The sequence below is a fragment of the Lampris incognitus genome, chromosome 17 (assembly GCF_029633865.1).
Source record: "Lampris incognitus isolate fLamInc1 chromosome 17, fLamInc1.hap2, whole genome shotgun sequence".
Taxonomy (NCBI): domain Eukaryota; kingdom Metazoa; phylum Chordata; class Actinopteri; order Lampriformes; family Lampridae; genus Lampris; species Lampris incognitus.
In genome coordinates this window covers 9,547,870-9,571,517 of record NC_079227.1, presented here as the reverse complement: position 1 = coordinate 9,571,517, position 23,648 = coordinate 9,547,870, and the positions used below count along the sequence as shown (strand labels likewise).

General features: G+C 44.2%; 1 protein-coding gene across 2 annotated transcripts in view; it reads left to right on the top strand.

Annotated features, from left to right (window-relative positions):
• p4ha1a (prolyl 4-hydroxylase, alpha polypeptide I a) overlaps positions 1 to 23,648 on the top strand; it is a 35,329-nt gene that overhangs the window by 8,140 nt on the left and 3,541 nt on the right. Inside the window, exons 3-14 of one of the 2 annotated variants that reach the window (XM_056296891.1) lie at positions 1,114 to 1,210; positions 2,462 to 2,613; positions 3,231 to 3,368; positions 7,252 to 7,506; positions 8,024 to 8,244; positions 8,992 to 9,168; positions 11,393 to 11,463; positions 14,818 to 14,917; positions 16,387 to 16,440; positions 16,992 to 17,057; positions 20,385 to 20,453; positions 21,111 to 21,207. In XM_056296891.1, the coding sequence (XP_056152866.1) occupies positions 1,114 to 1,210; positions 2,462 to 2,613; positions 3,231 to 3,368; positions 7,252 to 7,506; positions 8,024 to 8,244; positions 8,992 to 9,168; positions 11,393 to 11,463; positions 14,818 to 14,917; positions 16,387 to 16,440; positions 16,992 to 17,057; positions 20,385 to 20,453; positions 21,111 to 21,207 (1,497 nt within the window). Of the gene's footprint in view, positions 1 to 1,113; positions 1,211 to 2,461; positions 2,614 to 3,230; positions 3,369 to 7,251; positions 7,507 to 8,023; positions 8,245 to 8,991; positions 9,169 to 10,384; positions 10,456 to 11,392; positions 11,464 to 14,817; positions 14,918 to 16,386; positions 16,441 to 16,991; positions 17,058 to 20,384; positions 20,454 to 21,110; positions 21,208 to 23,648 lie in introns of both variants that reach the window. The other variant, XM_056296890.1, reaches the window with a different exon arrangement.

Sequence of the window (23,648 nt, the reverse complement as noted above, 5' to 3'; positions counted from 1 at the left end):
CAACTGGACCCTGAATTTCCTGACCAACAGACTGCAGTCTGTTAGGACTGCCACACCTTCTCCACCCTGACATTGAACACTGGTGTCCCACAGGGTTATGTGCTGAGCCCTCTTCTCTACTCCCTTTTGACCAATGACTACGTTCCTGTTCATAGTTCCAATACCATAATCAAGTTCGCAGACGACACCACAGTGGTATGCCTGATAAGCAACAACAATGAATCCGCTTACAGAAACAAGGTCCAGCATCTGGGTGTGCAGTGTGCCAAAAACAACCTGACCCTCAACACTGAGAAGACCAAGGAGCTCATCGTGAACTACAGGAGAGCTAAAGGCTGCGACTACATCCCCATTTATATCAATAGGACTAAGGTAGTGTGTGTCCTGCTTCAAATTCCTGGGTATCCACATCTCCAAGGACCTCTCTTGGAGTACCAACTCCTCTGCCCTGATCAAATAGGCGCAGCAACGTGTTTACTTCCAGAGGAAACTGAAGAAAGCTCACCTGTCTCCCCAGATCCTGATGAACCTTTACCACTGTACAAATCGAGAGCATCCGCACCAACTGCATCTCAGTGTGGTAAAGCATCTGCTGCGTCTCCGAATGCAAGGCCTTGAAAATTGCCCAGCACATCATCGGCACCCATCTCCCCTCCATTGAAGTCCTCCAACACACATGTTGGCGGAGGGCGTGAGCTGCGAGACATTATCAAGGATACCTCTCACCCAAACCACAATCTGTTTACCCTCCTCCCATCTGGAAGGCACTACAGTACAGGAGCCTCCGCTTCCACAGCAACAGGCTCAGAAACAGCTTTTTCCCCCGTTGCTGTTACCTGCTGAACTCTGTCTAGTCCAATGCATCAGTGCCCCCCACCCCCTTCACCAAGGGCATAACATCAACCAACTATTGCATTCACCTCCTGGTTAATTCCTGTAGCAATCTTTTATTTTCATGCTATTCCAGCTTGCAGGTAGGACTTTATTAATGACAATTTTTGAGTGTGTTTTCACACGTGTGTGTGTGTGTGTGTGTGTTTGTGTGTGTGTGTGTGTGTGTGTGTGTGTGTGTGTGTGCGCGCACGCGCGTGTGTGTCGCACACACTCCTCCAGGCCACATGACTGACTTGCTGTTCACAGAGAAGGACCTGGTCATCTCTCTGAAGGACTACATCCGAGCAGAGGAGAACAAACTGGAGCAGGTCAAAAAGTGAGTCAGCCCTTCGGAAACACACCTTCACTAAAGTATAGATAATATGGATTAATATGTGTATTGACTTTAGATGGACGGATTCCTCTCCTCTACCAGACACTTTGGACGGCATTCCTTGTATTGTTTTCCTCTCCTCTCCTCCCTTCCCCTCTCCCTCTCCCTCTCCATTCAGGTCTCACATAGTGTTTCAGTCATCTGGCTTGTCGCAAAGGACAGCCAAAACTAATGCTGCGGAAGTTTTATTTTTTGTTGAATTAACGTGGTTATGTCGCGTGGCGTCAGACACTCTTATTATACAACATATTTCCTTTATTAGTGCTCGATAAGTACAACACCGATTACTGTTAACCGGAGCAGAACATGACTCAGCAGCTTAACGCTGGGTTTCATATTGCCATTGCTCTCGGTGTAAGAGCAGGCCCAGCCCTGTAGAAAAGACAGTTATCTTCTCTCTTTGTGTGCAGACAAATCTGATCCCTTTATATTCCGACCAATCAGTTGTTTGGTCAGTAGGGTGGGGCAGCCTTTTGAGAGAGGGTGTTTACTTCGTTCTTGAATGGCTTCAGCTAGCATGAAATACTGAGATTTGTTTTATAACAGAGAGAGAGAGAGAAGAGGAGGAGGAGGAGGGGGTGTCGGGAAATGAGGCCAGGGTCTATTGAGGAAGCTGTTTTGACATTTAACAGAAATCCAACATTGTAATATGACGCCATCGCTTAACATGAACTCAGCTAAATGTCTGGCCAAGTCTTTGGCTAACATTAGCTCCCCTCAAAGACTGGCTGTTGCACAGTTAAGCGTGCACGTTTTGTTTTGTTTTTGTTTTGTTTTGTGCTTTTTTGGAGGAGTCGAGGTTATTGTGAATAATAAACCAGTCTTATGTAGCATAGATTTGTTTTTGTTCTAATTTGGAACTGGCTGCAGAATTTCAATTCAAACCAGTGTCTGGGTCAGTTTAATATATTTTTAATCAATACAGACTTAGTGTTTTTGCGGGGCTATAAAGGAAATATGTTGTTTTGTGACAAGGAACTGATGAGGGATTTTTTTTTTAAAGCATTGGATTATGGAATCATAATCCAGTGGAATCAGTCTGGAATTGGCAGTGATAATTCTTATAACTTGTGTGTGTGTGTGTGTGTGTGTGTGTGTGTGTGTGTGTGTGTGTGTGTGTGTGTGTGTGTGTGTGTGTGTGTGTGTGTGTGTGTGTGTGTGTGTGTGTGTGTGTGTATATGTGTGTGTTTCTAGGTGGGCTGACAAGCTAGACGTGCTAACAGCGTCCGCTACTCAGGACCCAGAGGGCTTCTTGGGGCATCCAGTCAATGCCTTCAAGCTGATGAAGAGACTCAATACGGAGTGGGGTGAGCTGGAGAGCCTGGTTCTCACTGACGTGTCAGACGGTATGCACACACACACACACACACACACACAAATTCTGTTGACAAAACATATAAGCAAGGATATGGGTGGCGAGTTTACATGTATACATGTACACCCACAAACTTTGATATTTGCTGTTTCAAACACACACGTATGCATAGATTCACTAGGTTATAACCAGCAAACTTACATTTAGGTTAATACCACAGGGAAGTATGCATGTACACACAAAGGCCAAGACACAATAGCAATATAATGTACATACAGTCACATCCACAAAACTTCATATTTGCTATTCAACAGACCCATATATGCATATGCACTCACACGCATGATTACAGCACACACTAGTAAGCCATGATAGCTAATCACAGACCTCGGATAGGATCATATAGTATTGTGCATTCTGATTGAAAACTACTTCCTGGAAGGTTGTCGTAATGACTCAGCCAGATGATGCCATGTGAGGTCAGGTGACCCTCTTTACCGACACTTTACCTAAATAAAGCAGAAAATGCCTTAAAAAGTCATAGAAGAGTCTCAACAATGCCGCTTTTTGTTTCTGTGTGTGTGTACATGTGTGTGTGTCTCAGTTTGTTAGACATTCATCTCGCCGCTCCTTCATTGTTTTTCCCAGGGTTTATCTCGAACCTGACCATCCAGAGGCAATATTTCCCCAATGACGATGATCAGATTGGGGCAGGCAAGGCCCTAATGAGACTCCAGGACACGTATAAACTGGACACCAACACTATCTCGACTGGAGAGCTGCCTGGTGAGTGTGTGTGTGTGTTTGTGCTTTTGCAAGCATTGGTTCCAGATATTTCTCTGGCCGCCTCTCTCATCACATGGGAATGTTTTGATTTAGTTTTTTTACAGGAGCCAACTGGTTCTCAGTATAAACTTGTCTCGGTATAAGCGCATGCAGCTGTAGCCATTAGTGTCCTGTCTGGTCACATCAAGGGGCTTGTTGATGTTGGAGCAGAAATGTAATTCTCAGTTAAACTGGGATTTTTTATCTCCACCAGGCAGTAACTTGGAGGGGATCGTGTGTGTGTGTGTGTCCGTGGTTAATCTCGCATACTACTGGACCTATCGGCCTAATATTTTTTGTGCACAGTTATGACTGTATGACCAAGAGCCTCTTGCGGTTGTGGTGATTCAAAGCCTTTGAAAAACCTCCCAGAAAGTTGAGTCAGTTCATCTGGACACAATCAGTACATTTACATGCACAGTTTAGTCGAGCTATGGTTATAGCTGGATTAGTTCATTAGTCCGACTACTGACTTTGGTCCCAGTATACATGCGCGGGAGGGAAATCGATTTACTGAGGGAGTCATGTGGGCCTCGCTACGATAGGTGGTGATATGCACTCTTTCAGCTTGTTTGTATTGGGCCATTACCGGTTGACCTATTGCGTCACACACGCAGAGCACAACAATCGCCCCGACCATCTGCTCGGCTACTTTTTTGAATAAGTCGCCATTTCTTGTCTTCCTCCCGTCCATGTATTTTAAAATGTTCAGCTCTTTCAACTGAGTAAGCATATACTCTGTCTCTTCATCCGTCCAAAAATGAGCTTGCGATGTTTTCGCCATGTTTGCAGTTACTGGCTTCCTCTTCTTGTATCCCCCTCTTCTTCTGTTTACGCTGTTCGACTTCCGGGTCAGACTTGGCACGCGGAAAGTTAGCGCGTGTGCAGATCGCCTCAACCAGCTCCAGTCCGACTAAGGTGTATACATGCAGAAGTAAATCAACTTCCAATCGCATTATCTGGGTGTGTTAGTCCGACTATTACAACTTCGATTTCAGTCGAGCTAACATGTTTACATGCATTTTAAAAGTCCGGTTTTAGTCGGACTAACGCAATAATTCGATTTTTTAGGTGTCATGTAAACATACTGAATGTTTATTGAGAGAACCGTTTCATCACTCGTCTAAGTGTCCTCTTCAGTCTCAACTGACTACAGGTATCCCACCCTTATACACAATACAGTGGCATAACGACCGAAACCAACGATCAGTTTCATATGCAAATTGCCGTGACCATTAACTAGAGTTACATTGGCCATGTGTACTATTCACAGAGGATTGGGGAATAGTTGCAATCACAGCACTGTAAGATGGTGACAGATGTACTCTTAAGCCCCCCTTGGTTCAGGGATGGTCGTTCCCTCTTCACATAGATGGCCTCTTTGACTCCCCATTCAAACTAGCGTTCCTCCCCATCAAGGATGTGCACATCCTCATCCTTGAAAGAGTGGCCACTGGCCTGGAGATGGGTGTAGACTGTGAAGTCCTGGCCTGACATGTTAGCACTTCTGTGTTGTGCCATCCTCTTGGCCAGCGTCTGCTTGGTTTCCCTGATGTACAAGTCACAGCAATCCTTCTGGCACTTAACAGTGTATACTATATTGCTCTGTTTGTGCCGGGGGACCTGATCCTTGGGGTGGACTAATTTGTGGCACAGTGTGTTTTGGGGTTTGAAAGTAACTGAGATGCGGTATTTGGAGAATACGTGTCTCAACTGTTCCGATACTCCCACTGCATATGTGAACTTAGACAACAGCTGTCTAAGTTCACACTTAGACAGCTGTTGTCCTTCTCCTCTCTTCGATTGGCTGATGCACTGTTTGGGCGTCTTGCTGGCTTTGACAAATGCCCAGTTACGATAACCACACTTAACCAGGGCCTGTTTAATGTGGAATTTGTCCCCTCCCCTGGCCACTGTGGCGGTAGGGACATTGTCAGCTCGGTGGTACAGCATCCTGATGACTCCTAGTTTGTGTCCCAGTGGATGATGAGAGTCAAACCTTAAGTACTGATCAGTATGTGTTATTTTACAGTAAACATCAACAATCAGATATCCCCCATCACCAATTGCAGTTTCAGTCTAAGAAGGCTAACCTGTCATTTTTCAAATCCTCCCTGGTGAACTTGATGTGGTTGCCCACAGAGATAATGTGGTCGGTGAAATGTGGTGCATCCTGAGATTTAATTTTAACCCAGGTGTCGTCCACAAATCTGAACCAATGGCTAGGTGGTGTCCCTGGATAGGACATCAGAGCCCTCTTTTCCACTTCCTCCATAGTTGGCCACTATAGGTGAGACTGGGGAACCCATAGCGCACCCATGCTTCTGCCTGTAGTACTGCCCCCTGTATGTGAAGTAGGTGGACTGAAGACACAGCTTCAGGAGCAGACACAGTCAGTGTAGGTCACTTAGATGAGTGCTGAAACGTTTCTTTCAATAAACGTTGTGTCCAGATGAACTGATTCAACTTTCTGTGATTTCCTTACCTGGATTATTGAGCATGCATAAAGACACCTTGAAAAACCTGTTTTATACCCAGTGCTTGAAGTGGAAAGAAATAAGTGCCAGTACTCCCCTTCTTCACAAGTGTGTAGCGGCCGGTATCAGCAAATCATTATTACATTCTGAATTTCTGCTTAGATTAGCCGCTGATATTGGGCTATACAAATAAAATTGACTTGACTTGACATAGAAAAGCGGGCAAGCTAGAATGGGAACAGGTGAGCATCACATAGTGCCCCCTGGGTACATAGTGCCCCCAGTACCCCATGGTTAAGGCAGTTTATTGATGTGGACAGCAGAAAAGAGTAATGGGGAGCTTGTGAGAAGTGCCGGTGTTCATGAAAAAGTCACGGTACACCAAAGAGTAAAATGTAGAAGTGCCAGTACTGCATACCGGTGAGTACCGGCCCACTTTGAGCACTGTTTATACCGCAATTGTGTTCTATTCATTCACTCTCTAGCTCGCTCAACCACCGCTGCTCTCTCTCTCGCTCGTACTCTCAGCTCGCTCGCGCTGTCTGTGTCCGCGTTTAATCTCGCACTCTACTGGACCTATAAGCCTATATTTTCTTATACACGGTTATGACTGTATGATCAAGAACCTCTCATGGTTGCAGTGATTCAAAGCCTTTATAAAACCTGTTTTATGCCACAATTGAGTTCTGTTCATTCACTCTCTAGCTCGCTAAACCACCGCTGCTCTCTCTGTCTCGCTCCTGCTCTCAGCTCTCTCGCTTTCTTTTTGTTTTTATTTTAATCTCCGCCGGGCGGTAGCCTGGAGAAGATTATGTGTTTGGTCATGCGCACGCATCTGTATGTGAGTGTGTGTGTCTGTCTGTCTGTCTGCAGCTAATTTTGCATACTACTGGATCGGTCAGCCTAATATTTTTTGAGCACAGTTATGACTACGATCAAGAACCTCTCGTTGCGGTGATTCAAAACTTTTGAAAAACATTCTCTCGCTCTCTCTCTCGCTCTCTCTCTCTCTCTCTCTCTCTCTCTCTCTCTCTCTCTCTCTCTCTCTCTCTCTCTCTCTCTCTCTCTCTCTCTCTCGGTTCGTGGTTGCGCTGATTCAAAACCTTTGAAAAACCTGTTTTATACTACAATTGGGTGCTAACTCCTCAGCTGGTTTTTTGCCTACGTCCGAGCACCGGAGAAGGGGACATATGCCTGGTGGATATCTGCACTCTGCTGAGTGCACTCTTCTAGTCATTGCATGTGTAAAAATTGATTTGCAAAAATTAACATATGTGGGGAAAAAAAGAGGAGAGATTGCTCACTATCTGGAATTGTTCTGTCATCCAGTAAAAGCATGCTTACTCCTCTTGCTCTCCACCATCCAGGCACCTCCTTGGCGGTGTCATCTAGGAGCACGCTGACCGTTGACGACTGCTACGACCTGGGGAAGATTGCGTACTCGGAGGCAGACTACTACCACACGGAGCTGTGGATGGGCCAGGCTATCAAGCAGCTGGCCCAGGGCGAGGAGTCGACCACCGTGGACACCGTCACCATCCTCGACTACCTTAGCTACTCCGTCTACCAGCAGGGGGAGCTGGAGAGGGCCTTGGAGTACACCAAGAGGCTGCTCAAACTTGGTGGGTATTATAGCTGCACAAGTTACCAACACGTAAATGAATGGGTATAACCGGCATTGACATCTGCGATCAAAAAATCATCTGCAAAGATTATGGATTCTTTTAGTATTCTGTTTGGGAGAAATATGTTTTAGACAGCGTCTTAAAGGTAGTCTAGCAGTCAACAAGATACCTGGCTTTCTAGCTGCATATGCAACGCGTTCATTGTATTCAGATGCATGAATCCTCAGCATCAGCATCTCTTATGGTGGCGAGAGATAAAGGAACGAGTTTTGTAGCGTAAAAAAGTGAAAGCATTACATATACACTTCAGTGAAGACAGGGTGTCTCAGTAGTTTTAAAACATATTATTAAATATGTTGTTAAACTTAAGGTTGTTTTTTGTGTTATTGTCCTACTCTAAAATCTACTGTAATTAAAAAAATACAAGGTACTTCAATCTCTGGCTCATTATATTGCCATTTACTCCACTATTACATCATATACTTCATTGTCCCCCCAACTTTGGTTTCATCAGACCCGGCCCACCAGAGAGCCAACGGGAACCTGAAATACTTCGAGTACCAGCTGGGCAAGCAGAAGAAGGCCGAGGAGAAGGAGAAGGAGAAGGAGAAGAAGGAGGGGGCAGAGAGAGACAAGAGGGAGCTGAAGACGGAGACCTCCAAGGGTCGTCCTGCCGACTACCTGCCAGAGAGGAAGAAGTACGAGCAGCTGTGTCGCGGCGAGGGCCTCAAGATGGTGAGGAGGGATGGTGAAACGCACCTGTGCACAAACGCAACATACCTCCCGATTCTATATTATTGCAGCAAAATGTGGAAACTGCAATAATCCAAAGAACATGCACAACAAAATGCATTTACTTGAAGCCCCATTTGTTCATCATCTTCATCGTCATCGGTTCCATAAACTATGGAAGTCGTAGGAGCACAGCTGATGCCTCAACAGGTCTCGGTTGAGCCATCATTGTGTTTCGGGGGGGTGCCTGGTGGTCCCTATGTCCTCTCCAGGTATGGATGGCTGTTGGTTCACAGAGGAACTCATCCGCCCTTTGACAGGTTTTGTTTTTAGTCCTGCTGGGTGTCCGCACACCCTCCTCACAACAACTCAAGGGTTGAAGTGAGCGTGCCAGTTTAGTCGCCGACATACCCAGGACGAAGTTAAACTGTTGTTGCAAAAGCTTAAAACATGAGTACACTTCCAAGAGTAAACATTCAAATCATTTAAATTCAAACATTCGGGGATGTACAAATCATCACCAACCTCTTCACAGCATCTGAATTGACCCCCCCCCCCACACACACACCTCTAATTAATGAATAAATATATATATACACACACAAACAGACCCATTCATTCCCCTGTATCACCACTCCTATCTGTTATGTGGGTCAAGGACAAAATGGAGATTCCAAAAGTGATTCTTTTCATTTCCTGATCAAAACCAACATTTTCCCTTTCTCCTTTTCTGTCTTTCTTCTCCCTCAGACTCCTCGCAGACAGAGCCGCCTGTTTTGCCGTTACTATGACAACAGCCGCCACCCGATGTACGTGATTGGTCCGGTGAAGGAAGAAGATGAGTGGGACCGCCCGCGCATCGTCCGTTACCACAACATCGTGTCGGAGAAGGAAATGGAGAAGGTCAAAGAGCTGGCCAAACCCAGAGTAAGTCAAGTGGGCATGCGAAAAGTTTACTTTTCACTATTTACAAGACAATGGATTACCTAGAGTGACTTCACATGAGTTTTACTCACAATCAGTAGCAAGAAGCACAAGTGTCACAGCCATAGTGCCCTGACAAGACGAATATTCTTTGCTGTCATTTTAATTCACTGGAGTGAGACACAAAGCAAATGATACGTAGCTCCGGTGAGAGGAATGCGGATTCAATTTTGACATTCGCTGAATCAGAAACTAGGAAAAGTTTATTTGTGTGAAGAGCTGAGTATTAACAAAGCCATTACTGCTGGCATTGTAGCGAACTGTTAGTCAGTATGTGATGGAGTTTTTGCTCCACTAGGTGTTGCAAAAGCTTCACTTGTAATAGCAGATGACCAACAGAAGAAACAACAGAGATTTCATTTAGTTTACGTGTCCCTTTATCATGCGAAGCATGGATGGAGGTTATCCTTGAAAAGTGACAAAGGATCAGCTTTCCACATGTTCCACCATCCATCTGGTGGGGAAAGAAATAATACTGACTCCGTATCGATGTCCATATCTGTTAAGTTGAAGCTACATTCAGAAGGATTTACCTGCATACCTACTTTGTATTGCAGGTGTATTTGAGGCATAGCTAATCCACCAAGATAGGGACTTTTTCTAGATTTTTCTTTTTCTATTTTTAGAATTGGATATGGCAGGCAGAGCCTGTAAAAGACCTCTACCAGCTCTGGCTAAGATGTTTTAGACTCCTCTCATAACATTCTGAGGTTGTTTGCCAAAAGCAAACTCTTTTAATGGAAAATATTTGGCAAGCGCCACTGTCCTGACGGATTACATTACAACTTGGTGCAGAGCGGTCGGCTGACTAGCTTACCCATTACTGAATCGATTGAAAAGATTCTGCTACCCAACGCTTGGTCTGACTCTTTTGAAATAGGAAGATATGGCCTAACATTACCAGACGTTTGCTTCAAGGTTAGTTTGGTGTAGTGTAGTGCAGTGCAATATAGTGTTGTGTTGTGTTGTTTGGCTTAGTGTAGTGATGGAAATTCTCACCCCGTGGCCCCAGCAGACAGCTGAGGCTCAAACAAGCCCAATGGGTACCAACACACACACTGCATGAATGATGGTAAATGTGGAAGGAGCCGATCACGATTAACCGGTCAGCCAGTACGTGTTTGTCTCCCCTGTAACTGTCGCGCGGTTGGCTCCACAGCTGCGCCGCGCCACCATCTCTAACCCTGTAACTGGTGTGCTGGAGACGGCCCACTATCGCATCAGCAAGAGGTAAGACACCACCACCAGGCCAGGAGCGATGGGCCAGAGTCCTGAATCGACACCCCCCCCCCTCACTTCTGCCACCCCATACCCCCGAAGGCCCTATTCTCCTGCCCCCTCCTCCCCATTCCACCGTGCAAGCATCTAACACCCTATCCGCACCTTGTCTATTTGGGCAGACGTCTTGGCAAGAGCACAGCCCCACATAAGGTTATCTTAGAATTACGATTTTCAAAGGAATTAGTTTAATCACAAGTAGAGCTGGAAAATTTTATGTTTTTGTAAATGATGTGTATATCATCTATTGGCAACGATATCTATCAAAATACAAGATATGTACATATTGCATACAGTTTATTAAGACCATTACCAAAAATAATATTCACTTGACGTGTTCTGTTAGCGTCTAGCTTTTGCTCTTGCCAAGGATCGCAAACCTGCTTTCATCCATGCAAGGGAGGAAAGGATGTCAGAAAACATTTGTGTTTGACTCTTCTCATCTCCTTAACACTGTCAAGGGAGGCAGGAGGGGCAGTCTTATTATGTTATAAATAACCTTATGGTCATGTCGCACTTGTTCTGCAGGGAGTCAGTCAGCATGTCCTGCACTTTGCACCAATAAATTTGTTCACTTTTTTTTGGGGATTTTTTTCTCCATGAAGCCAACACCTTTATGCAGTGCAGCTTAGACTGAATGTGCAGGTAGAGTTTCTGTGTCCTGCTCAGGGACACTTCAGCAGGAAACATGGCTGTTATGGGCACATGTGCTGAGGTCAAACCCGTAACTTTTATATCGGAGGACAATCTCTAACCAGTAGCCACCCTGCTGCCTCCCTGACTAAAGCATGGTCAGGCAACGTCTCTGTGTCAGTTAGTGACCATTTCTTTCTCTTCCTCTTTCTCTTCCCCTCTCTTTGTGTTACTATAACGTGTGTGGGGGAACTAGCTGAGGCGTGCCACGGTGCATGACCCTCAGACAGGCAAACTGACCACGGCAAATTACAGAGTCTCCAAGAGGTAAGGGCTCAAAGGCAGTCTGAGACCGTTTCTGCTTACTTTGGTTGAAGCCTCAAAACACTTTGTGAATCCCAAAAAGGCTTTAAATCTGGTTTTGTTTATGTTGTTCTATATTTCTGGCACGTCTTAAAAGACTTCAGCCAAAATTCAGGTCTTCAGAACAGTTGTGCTGATCCATATGCTGTGAATTTCCAAATTTTGACTCTATCAGAGATAACGACAAAAGTGCACAATGCATTGGTTGTATACAGTAATGCAAAACAGTGCAGAGGGCTGACCAGCTGATTTCAGAGATGTCGACCAGAATTGTTGCCTTGATTTGAGACCTTTTTGAGATTTCACTGCTGGTTCTCATCAGTTCCAATCAAAGCCTTGAAAAAACCCGTCATCACTTCAGGAAAAAAAGCTGCCATGCTACTATTCTGTTAAAAAAGAAGCGCCACACACTTCCCTCTTTTGCTGTGGTTTTGGCAGTATCATCGTCCCCTAAACTGTCCTGGATATTACATGCTTAAATTCCCATCTTCTCCTTCCTTTTCCAAATTGGCTCCTTATGTCCTCTAATTCTGTAAAGGACTGCTGTTGTTATTGTTGTTATTGTTTTAGCCTTCTGAGAAAATGATCACGTGCATCAAATGCATGTGAAACTGTTTTCAAGACTTGAACCCCTCACTGTCTTTCTGTCTCTGTCTTTTCTGGTGAAACCTTTTTTCCCTTTGCCTGCCTCATGAAAGCATTCTGGGTAAAACTACTTTTCAGTGGCTTTATTCTAGTGTGCTAACCTGGCTATAGACCATTGTAGATGCAAATAATCCAGAGTAGATACTTTAAAATATTTCTCCTAGATCTAATAATTCTAATCTCTCCCTATAATGTAATGAGCATAGAATGGTGTGGCAACAAAATGTTACGTAGAAACAATTATATTTGGGCACTTACAATAATAATAATTAGTTAATAAATAAATAAATAAATAATAACATAATAAAATAATAATAAATAAAATAATAATCCCACGACTCGAATTCGGATAAGCGGCTTGGATAATGAATGAATGAATAATAAACACTTGATTTAAAGGCGCCTTTCATGACAGTCAAGGTCCCCTTACATCAAATACAATAAAAAAAGCAGTAAAAAACATTAGTGCTATCAACAATAAAACACACATTAAGCAATAGAGCATACATCAGGAGGAGTTAAAAAAAGATGAGTTTGATGCTGTTAATTCTGTTAAAGTTTAAAAAGGTGGGTTTTAAGAGCAGTTTTGAATTCTGTAATGGAGTCCAGTAAGCGGATGTGACAGGTTCCAGAGTTTGAGTGTAGCACAGGAGAAAGCCCTGGCACCCATTGTGCTGAGGTTGATGGCTGGTAGTGCCAATAGACCTGCTGGGGAAGACCACAGATGAAGTGTAAGTCTGAAGGAGGTCTGTGAGATAAGCAGGGGATATGAAAAGCTTTGAATATTGATAATAACAATAACAGTGCTAACCACTGGGCCACTGTGCCCAATGGTTAGCACTGTTGCCTCACAGCAAGAAGGTCCTGGGTTCGAGCCTCAGGCTGTCCCAGGTCCTTTCTGTTTGCATGTTCTCCCCGTGTCTGCGTGGGTTTCCTCCGGGTGCTCCGGTTTCCTCCCACCATCAAAAAGACATGCATGTTATGGGTCCGCGGTGGTGTAGCGGTCTAAGCATCGGCTTTGTGTCGATGCAGTTGCCCACTGGGGACCGGAGTTTACACCCCGGTCTCGTCAGATCTGACTATGGCCAGACTCGATGAAGCAGCAATAATTGGCAGCGCTGTCTTCGGGAGGGGGGCAGAGTCGGCTTGTGTTCGTCACATGAATGCGTCTCTGTGCGTGTCGGAAAAAGCAGTGGTTCGGCCTGGATTCGCCTTGTCACGAAAGTGGTGAGGCGTCTCCTTTGAGACTGCCAGCCGGAGAGAAGCAGTTGGCGAACGCATGCAGTACGAGGGTGGGTGTTTGAACTAAAATAGGGATCGATTGCCCATTAAATTGGGAGAAATCAGAAATAAATTTATTTTAAAAAAAAGAAGACATGCATGTTAGGTCAATACTCCTGTCTGTGCCCCTGACCAAGGCAATGGAAAGAAGAACTGGAGTTGGTCCTCAGGTGCTGTTCTTGAAGACAAATTTCATCGTGAGCAAAACAACTGTACAGTGACAAAAAGAAAGTGGCTTTCCTTCTTTCTTAATAACATTTTTTGTAAATTAATCCGCTGTGACTAAGGAAGCCAGTGTAACTGAATCAGCAGGGGAGAGATGGTCAGTGGACTTTGACCAGGTAATCATCTGTGTTGCAGAATTCTGGATGAGTTGAAGTCGGTGAATAAGTGTTTTGGGATGCCTGCCAGGATCGTATTGCAGTAGTCAATGCGTGATGTGACCACAGCATTGACTAAGACTTCTGTGGAGTGTTTTGATAAAAGCAGGGTGTAGTCTGCTGTTTTGTAGATGGAAAAGGGCAATCCGAGGGCAATTGTTTATATGACTGGAAAAAGGAAAGGGTACTATCTGGGATAACAGCAAGGCTCCTAGCCTGAGTAGAGACAGGTATGGTGGCTCAGCAATAGGGAGTGAGCAAATATTAGTTTTCGGAGTGTAGATTTAGTGCCAATGGGGAGTAGCTCAGTTTTACTACTGATGAATTTCAGATAACTGTTAGTCATCCATATCTGTCTCTCATGAAGACAAGCAGTGAGGGTGCGGGACAGGAAAGTGGATCCATAATGAAAACTTTGTGCGTACCTTCTCTGGGTGCACAATTCAAAGTAATTTGTAGACAGTGTATTAGGGAGATTTTCTAGAAAGTGCCTACTTGGTATTATTGTGTATCTTCAAATATATCCCCTGACCCTTGGTATAAAACTTTCTAAATGTTGCTGCATCTAATCCTTAAATTTGACTTAATTCAGTGGACAATAATGAAATGCGTATTTTCAACTAATCATCCTTCTGTCTGTCTGGACATTCATTAAGTCTTATATTCAGGAAGTAAATAGCTTCTTTGCAAATCTTGGTAAATTTTTATCACCGCGTAGTAACTTTGCCTCCTCTCCAAGTAACAAACGATAGTTTGAGAGGAAATCTTTGTTATAAATTAAACACAGCAACTTGGCTGGTTGTGAAGTCAGATTAATTGGCCAGTATTGAGATGAACAAGCCGCCGTGGTCAGATGGACAAAAGGTTAACTGATGCGTCTGCCGAGAGCACCTCAGAATGAGTGGTGAGCTTTGTGCTTTGTTAGGTCAGGGTGGGGCGGGGGGTTCACCTCAAACTATGATTTGTATGAAACACTAATCTCTCCACTGTTAATCCCCGTCTCTGGTGTCAGTGCTTGGCTAGCTGCCTATGAGCATCCGGTGGTGGATAAGATCAACCAGAGAATACAGGACATCACCGGCCTGGACGTCACCACAGCAGAGGAGCTACAGGTAACAACCAGCTTCTCCTGACTTGAGTTTGCACCATAGACCATATAGGAAATGGACAACATGGGTGCTCTTGAAAAAGGCAAGCCAGAATCTCAAGTGGCGGTCGCCAGTACAACTTTTAGCGGAGAACAGGCTAAACAAAAAAAATAATTTCATCTGGTTCCCGTCACGTTAACATCTCTACCAATATTTGTCTTTTGGATAAGTGTTGTTTGTAGAAGTTATTTGATGGTGGGGGCGTTCAGGTAGCATAGCGATCTATTCCGTTGCCTACCAACACGGAGATCTCTGGTTCAAATCCCCGCGTTACCTCCGGCTTGGTCGGGTGTCCTTACAGACACATTTGGCCATGTCTGCGGGTGGGAAGCTGGATGTGGGTATGTGACCTGGTCACCTCACTAGTACCTCCTCTGGTTGGTCGGGGCACCTGTTCGGGGGGACGGGGGGAACTGGAGGGGGAATAGCATGATCCTCCCACGCACTACGTCCCACTGGCGAAACTCCTCACTCAGGTGAAAAGAAGCGGCTGGCGACTCCATGTGTATCGGAGGAGGTATGTGGTAGTCTGCAGCCCTCCCCGGGTCGGCAGAGGGGATGGAGCAGCGACCGAGATGGCTTGGAAGAGTGGGGTAATTGCCTAAATACAATTGGGGAGAAAAAGGGGGAAAAATAAAAAGAAAACGTTGATTGATGGGGTTTTTTTGTTGTTGTTTTTTTTATTCCCCCCCCCCCCTCTTTTCTCCCCAATTGTACTTGGCCAATTACCCTATTTTCCAAGCTGTTCCGGTTGCTTCTCCACCCCCTCTGCCGATCCAGGGATGGCTGCAGACTACCAAATGCCTCTTCCAATACATGTGGAGTCGCCAGCCACTTCTTTTCACCTGACAGTGTGGAGTTTCGCCAGGGGGACATAGGGCATGGGAGGATCACGCTGTTCCCCGCAGTTCCCCCTCCCCCCTGAATAGGCACCCTGACCGACCAGAGGAGGCGCTAGTGCAGGGACCAGGACAAATACCCACATCAAGCTTCCCTCTCGCAGACACGGCCAATTGTGTCTGTAGGGACGCCCGACCAAGCCGGAGGTAACAGGCATTCGAACCAGAGATCCCCATGTTGGTAGGCAACGGAATAGACTGCTATGCTACCCAAACACCCCATTTACTTTGTCACACTTTTCACTTTGTAAAAACAAGTATTTTACCTAAAAATAGTCGTGGTTATTGTTGCATGATATTGTGTTTCTCCTATATTTAGAAATGGGCTGAACTTGAAGAGTTGGTTCATTTTAATATGGACCTAACTGTAAATGTTGGCCTGGTTGCTTCTGCTTGTCTCTCCATGCTATGACTCGTGTGTGTGTGTGTGTGTGTGTGTGTGTGTGTGTGTGTGTGTGTGTGTGTGTGTGTGTGTGTTTTAAATTCAACTCTTACTGTACTTTTGACTTATTCTGTTGTCTTGTGTGTGTTCAGGTGGCTAACTATGGCGTGGGAGGGCAGTATGAGCCTCACTTTGACTTTGGACGGGTAAACAACAACTTTTTATATTCCGGCCATGTTAATACGAGATAAAACATTAACTTATCAAAATACACACACCCATATTACGCAAGTTATTATGGTGTATGTGTGTTTGTGTCTTTATCAGTGTAATAGTAACTCAGTTCAATCTTCATTCAGCTAGATAAATTTTCTCCAACTCATTGTAATTTTTACAACAAGGCATTATGGTATACTAGTCAAAAGCTATTTTTAAACTTATTGTCTAACTAGAATGCTAAGCGTACACAGTAATGTAGTCATTGTCCCTGGTCCCATTGCAAAAGTTGCCCCTTGGAAAAGCAACTGGCAAAATTAAACGTGTAAACCATATTGCGAATTGATATCTGGGGTTCAGTTCATCAGCTATGCTAGTGGGGAGACTTACAGTTGGAAGATACTTAGAGCTTGCAGCTATCCATAATTTTACAAGGAAATATGTGTTTATCACAAAGCGTAAAGCCATGCTAGTAAATTTGCATAGCTTTAAATATATTTCTTTCAGGCTCAGCTCTTCCTCTGTTGGTTTGGTTTTGCAGAAAGATGAGCCAGATGCTTTCAAGGAGCTGGGCACAGGAAACCGCATCGCCACCTGGCTACTTTACGTTAGTAACTTTTCTATTTATCTCTACTGTCATCCAAGTCATCCCTGCCCTTCTTAAATCATTACCTCTGGACAACTGGTTTTAGCATCTACCACACAAGGGTACAGAATACATCTTTAGACTACACTACACAAGTGTTTAGACAAAGTACAGATGCAAGACACTAAAAGAGGTAGTAAAAAGTAAGTTAAGATCACCTTCTTTCCTTTTTTTCAAACAAGAACAAGGGACAACCAGTAAGCCCTGGTCAGAAAACCTAAACGACCTACTAGTTGATATAGGGATGGAGCAAGTCATAGATGTACGCAGGTGCATGACCATGCAGGGTTCTATATGTGAAAACAAGAACCTTAAAATGAATCCTAAACTTGATGGGAATCCAATGTAAAGAAGATAAAATGGATGTAATGTGAGTCATCCTGCTGGACCTGGTCAACAGCCTTGCAGCAACATTCTGGACCATATGGCGGCATGGTGGCCCAGTGGTTAGCACTGTTGCCTCACAGCAAGAAGGTCCTGGGTTTGAACCCCAGGCTGTCCCAGGTCCTTTCTGTGTGGAGTTTGCATGTTCTCCCCATGTCTGCGTGGGTTCCCTCCAGGTGCTCCGGTTTCCTCCCACCATCAAAAAAAGACATGCTAATAATACTCCTGTCTGTGCCCCTGACCAAGGCAATGGAAAGAAGAACTGGAGTTGGTCCCCAGGTGCTGCAGCTGCCCACTGCTCCTATACAATAGGATGGGTTAAATGCAAAAGACAAATTCATTGTAACCGAACAACTGTACAATGACAAAATAAAGTGGCTTTCTTTTTTTCTCATAGACTGTCCAGGGACAACTTGCTGAGGCAGGTGAAAAGCGAATTGCAGTAGTCTAACCAGGATGATATAAAAGCATGAATAAGTCAAGTCAAACTTTACTTATGTAGCACAGGCAACATAATGTGCTTTACATAAAGTGACAATACAATCAAAGCACAATCATAAAAGTGCAATTGTAGAAAATAAATATGCATATCAACAGGTGTTAGTGCAGTTATACAGGGATCGGAGCAGAATATACAAATATCAAAATATACAAAACACACTCGCAAACTCATATACATACACACACACACACACACACACACACACACACACACACACACACAGCAAGAACTTAGCCATAGGCTGTTGTGAAAAGTAAGGTTTTTAACCTGCTTTTAGAAGTGATCAGTTTGGGGGCCTCCCTCAGGTCCTCAGGCAAACTGTTCCATCTACTGAGTCATTAGATCCATAATCATTTGTTTTGTTTTTTTAATTTATTTCTAATTTTTCCCTTTTTTCTCCCAATTTAGTGGCCAATCGATCTCTATTTTAGTTCAAACACCCACCCTCGTACTGCATGTGTTCGCCAACTGCATCTCTCCGGCTGGCAGTCTCAAAGGAGACACCTCACCACTTCCGTGACAAGGCAAATCCAGGCCAAACCACTGCTTTTTTTCCGACACACACAGAGACGCGTTCTTGTGATGAACACAAACCGACTCCGCCCCCCTCCCGAAGACAGCGTTGCCAATTATTGCTGCTTCATCGAGTCCGGCCATAGTCGGATCTGACGAGACCGAGGCGCGAACCCCGGTCCCCAGTGGGCAACTGCATTGACACAAAGCCAATGCTTAGACCGCTACACCACTGCGGACCCAATGATCCATAATTATTTCAAGCTCAGGTTGTGACACAACAAACCTGAGTTTGGCAATGTTTCTTAAATGGGAAAAAAACATGTACAGGTGAACAATTTAATAAGTTGATTGAAGTAGCCTGATCAAAAATAACACTAAGATTTCTAAGATTAGACTATACAGCTGAAGAAAGGTACCCAACACACTGAGCAACCTTGGAAGCGTATCTGAAGCAGGGATGGGCAACATGATTCAGAAAGGGCTGGTGTGGGTGCAGGTCTTTGTTCCAACCAAGCAGTTACACACCTGATTCTATTAGTCAACCAATAGTCTTTGCTAAGGACCTTGATTTGTAGACCCCGATGTGTAACTGCTTGGTTGGAACAAAGACCTGCACCCACACTGGCCCTTTCTGGATCATGTCGCCCATCCCTAATTCTGAAGCAGTGATAAGGACCTCAGTCTTATCTGTTTAGCTGTAAAAAGTTGTTGGCCATTCTTTCCTCAATGGCAATCAGACAATTGTGCAGTACAGAGTTTGTCAGTCTTAAAATGCTTAAGAGAAACATACAGCTGAATATCATCAGTGTAACAGTGATATGAGATACCTTTAATTTGCTAATAATAAGACCTAAGCCTAGGGAAGCATATACAAAGCAAATAGTGTAGGACCCAAGACAGAACCCTGAGGCACACCATAGAAAAGAGCAGCAGTTTCAGACCTCTATTTAAAGTGATTGTCTCCTGGGAAACTGGTTTTAAAGTGAAACAGAAAAACTCCTATCCGAGAGATAGGGGGAGAAACCAGTCCTGGGCACTCCCAGAGACACTCACCCACTGCCTAAGCCTTTCAGTCAAGATGCTGTGATCTACAGTATCAAAAGGTGCACTAAGATCTAGCAGCACCAAAACGGTGCATTCCCCCACATCAGAAGACATCATTATGTCATTGGAGACTCGTGAGAAGAGCCGTTTCAGTGGAATGTTTCTGACAGAAGCCAGACTGCGGTTTATCTAAAAAGTTGTGTGCAGCTGTTTTTTGTGATAAAAGGCAGCTTAGATATAGGCCTATATTTTTTGAGAAGGGATGGATCAAGGTCAGTTTTTTTTTAAGTTGAACAACTACATGTTTAAAATGAGCAGGAACACAACCAGATTGCAAGGAGCTATTTAAAATAGAAACCAGGCATGGACTAATAGACCAAAGTACATTTTTAAGCTGAGAAGTTGGTAAAATAGCTACAGGGTTTGGGGTTTTATACCTCACACATGGCCATACTGGTGTTGAAGTGTTTAAAAAAGACTGATTGAATGAATTGGTAGAGTCCACAGAAAAACAAACGGGTCTTAAAACAATCCTGCTTAGCAAGCAGGCTGAGCAAGCAGCAGAAGGTAAAACTAAATAAATAAATGAGTACAATCCAACAATTTAATAACGAGTGATGCCAATTAGTAAATATAATTTAAAATTAAAGTAACGTCACTGGCCTGAACTGAAATAGGAGAGGGAAAAGGTTTATACTGCTTGAGCTTAAAATGTTTTATAGATGCTCAAAACGTAACTCTATAATCTGCTGTGGTTTGATATGATCCCAGTGCATGAAGGGGACGTAATTCTACCATGGTTGCCATTGTGAATACCAATTGATTCCCCCCTCCATTTGCAGATGAGTGATGTTGCATCAGGAGGTGCCACGGTGTTCACAGACGTAGGAGCTGCTGTGGTGCCCAAAAAGGTACAATACATCCACCACCTGATACAGTCGATGAGTGCAAACACTGTCACTAGAACTGGCTTGATCTAAACCATTTACCATTGCAAATCAAACTAATCTGAAAAAGCAGTGTTACTGTGCAACTCTGGATTGAGTTGGTTTAACTCTTGGTCTGCCATGGTTAACTTTTCACACTCCCCAATGTTAAAAGATGACTGATTTCACTGAATATAGCCATTGCTTGGTCAGTCAGGTTACATTTTTCAGTGCCCTGCACAGTGTTTAATGCTATGGGACATGGATGAAAACTCTCGTTTTAGTCTGCTGTTTTTACTGGTGATAATGACTCTTTTGGACTTAGTTAATGCACAATGTATGTGCAGTGTTTTTTTTAAATTATTATTTGCTTCATGGGACTATGCTAATTTTGATTTTGCAACAACCTTTCTCAAGGGTACTCTAAAAATATTATAAATACTCAATGACACTATATATTTGCCTAATGGAAATAGGCAAATATATAGTGTCATTTTACTATTAGGATGAGATAGCAAAATGCAACATTGTAAATGTGTTTTTACACATTTTAATTGATTACTTAAATAGTACTACTGTGTGCTTACATTACTGCCTTTTCATGTCTTTAGTACACTTGAGTGAGAACACTGTGTTTTCCAGGGGACAGCAGTGTTCTGGTACAATCTGTACCCCAGCGGAGAAGGAGATTATAGGACAAGACATGCAGCCTGCCCTGTTCTGGTGGGGAACAAGTGGGGTGAGTTATTCTATGCAAGGAAGCCAGTTTGCCATTAATGGTACAGTGCCATGAAAAAGTATTTGCCCCCTTCCTGATTTCCTGTTTTTGCATTTTTGACACACGTAATTTTTTCAGCTCTTCATACAAAATGTAATATAAGACAAAGACAACCTGAGTAAGCACAAAATTTATTTTTCAAATGATTATTTAAGGAAAAAAGTTATCCGACACCAACTGACCCTGTGTGAAAAAGTAATCGCCCTCTTTGTTACTCATTACACCAATTAACCATATTTAATTGATCATTGGATTCAATTAGAGCAGACCCAGGCTTGATTACTGCCAGCCCATTTGAGTCTAAACATGACATATAGAACCTTACCATCAATGTGAAGTAGGCTACAAGGTCTCAACAAGCAGCACAGTATGCCGCCATCAAAGGAAATTACGGAAGCTTGAGCGTCCGGGTAGCATGGCGGGCTATTCCGTTGCCTACCAACACGGGGATCACCAGTTCGAATCACCATGTTCCCTACGGCTTGGTCGGGCCTCCCTACAGACACAATTAGCTGTGTCTGTGGGTGGGAAGCTGGATGTGGGTATGTGTCCTGGTTGCTGCACTAGCGCTTCCTCTGGTTGGTCGGAGGGGAACTGAGGGGAATAGCATGATCTTCCCACCTGCTACGTCCCCCTGGTGAAACTCCTCACTGTCGGGTGAAAAGAAGCGGCTGGCGACTCCACGTGTATTGGAGGAGGCATGTGGTAGTCTGCAGCCCTCCCCGGATCGGCAGAGGGGCGGATGGAGCAGTGACTGGGACAACTCGGAGGAGTGGGGTAATTGGCCAGATGCAACTGGGGAGAAAAAAAAAGGGGGGGGATTACGGAAGAAATAAGAAAAAAAGTTGTTGGGATATATCAGTCTGGAAAGGGTTACAAAGCCTTTTCTTAGGCTCTAGAACTCAAGTAAACCACAATGAGAGCCATTTTCTCCAAATGGAGAAAACTTTGAACCGTGGTGAATCTTCCCAGGGGTGGCCGGGTGACAGAATTCCTCCAAGGCGCAGCAACAACTCATCCAGGAATTTGCAAAAAACCCAGGTAATCATCTACAGAGCTGCAAGCCTCTCTAGCCCCAGCTAAGGTCGAGTCCGGCCTTAGCTGAGGCTAGTTTCTTATGTTCATGATTTGAACATAAGAAAGAGTATGGGCAAAAATGGAATCATGGGAGATTTGCAAGGCGCAAACCACTGCTAACTAAGAAACATTAGTGCTTATCTCACATTTGCAAAAAAGCACATTGATGACCCCCAAGCCTTCTGAGATAATGTTCTGTGGACAGACAAGTCAAAAGTGAAACTTTTTCAAATACAAAGGTCCTGTTATGTCTGGTGTAAAGCAAACACAACATTTCACAACAAGAACATCATTCCAACAGTCAAAACGTGGTGGTAGTGTGTTGGTGTGGGTATGCTTTGCTGTGTCAGGGCCTGGAAGATTTGCCATCATTGAACTGAATCATGAATTCCTCTCTCTACCAGAACATTCCTAGGCTTAGACTTAGACTGCTTTTATTTGTCATTGCCTTATATGTGTGTCTCATACATACAAGGGAATGAAATTATATTTCACAAGGACCTCAGTGCCACATAAAAACAAATGACACACAATAAATATTAAAAACAAAAAGTGCATTAAAAAGAAGAATAAGGCTTCACAGACCTAAACATCACAAGCACACCTGACACGGACAGTGAGTAAGAAGGTCCAAAAGTCATTTTATGGAAGGTCTAAGTGTTCAGGCTGTTGAGGAACCTCACAGCCTGAGGAATGAAACTGTTGCATCGTTTGGTGGACGCAGCACGGATGCTCCTCCTGCCAGAGGGTAGGAGGGTGAAGTGGATGTTGGAAGGGTGGGTGGGGTCCTTCACAATGCTAATAGCCTTCCAGGTGCACCGTGCATCAAAGATGGCCTGGATGGATGGGAGAGCAGTTCCTATGATCTTTCCAGCTGTCTTCACTATCCGTTGGAGGGATTTGCAGTCGGAGGCCTTGCAGTTCTGAAGGAGAATATCCCGTCATCTGTCTGTGATCTGAAGCTGAAGTGTAATTGGATTATGCAGCAGGCCAATGATCCAAAACACAAGAGTAAGTCCATCTCAGAATGGCTCAAAAGGGAAAAAAAGGAAGGGTTTGGGGAGGCTTAGTCAAAGTCCTGACTCGAACCCCATCGAGATGCTGTGGCAGGACCTTAAATGAGCAGTTCATGCTCGAAAAACCTCCAGTGTTGTCGAATTACATCACTTCTGCTTAGAAAACCGGGCCAAAATTCCCTCCACGGTGATGTGAAAGACTGATCTCCAATTATCAGAAGCATTTAGTTGCACTTCCTACTAAAGGTGGCACAACCAGTTATCAAGTTCAGGGGGGCATTACTTTTTCCGATGGGTGTTTGATAACTT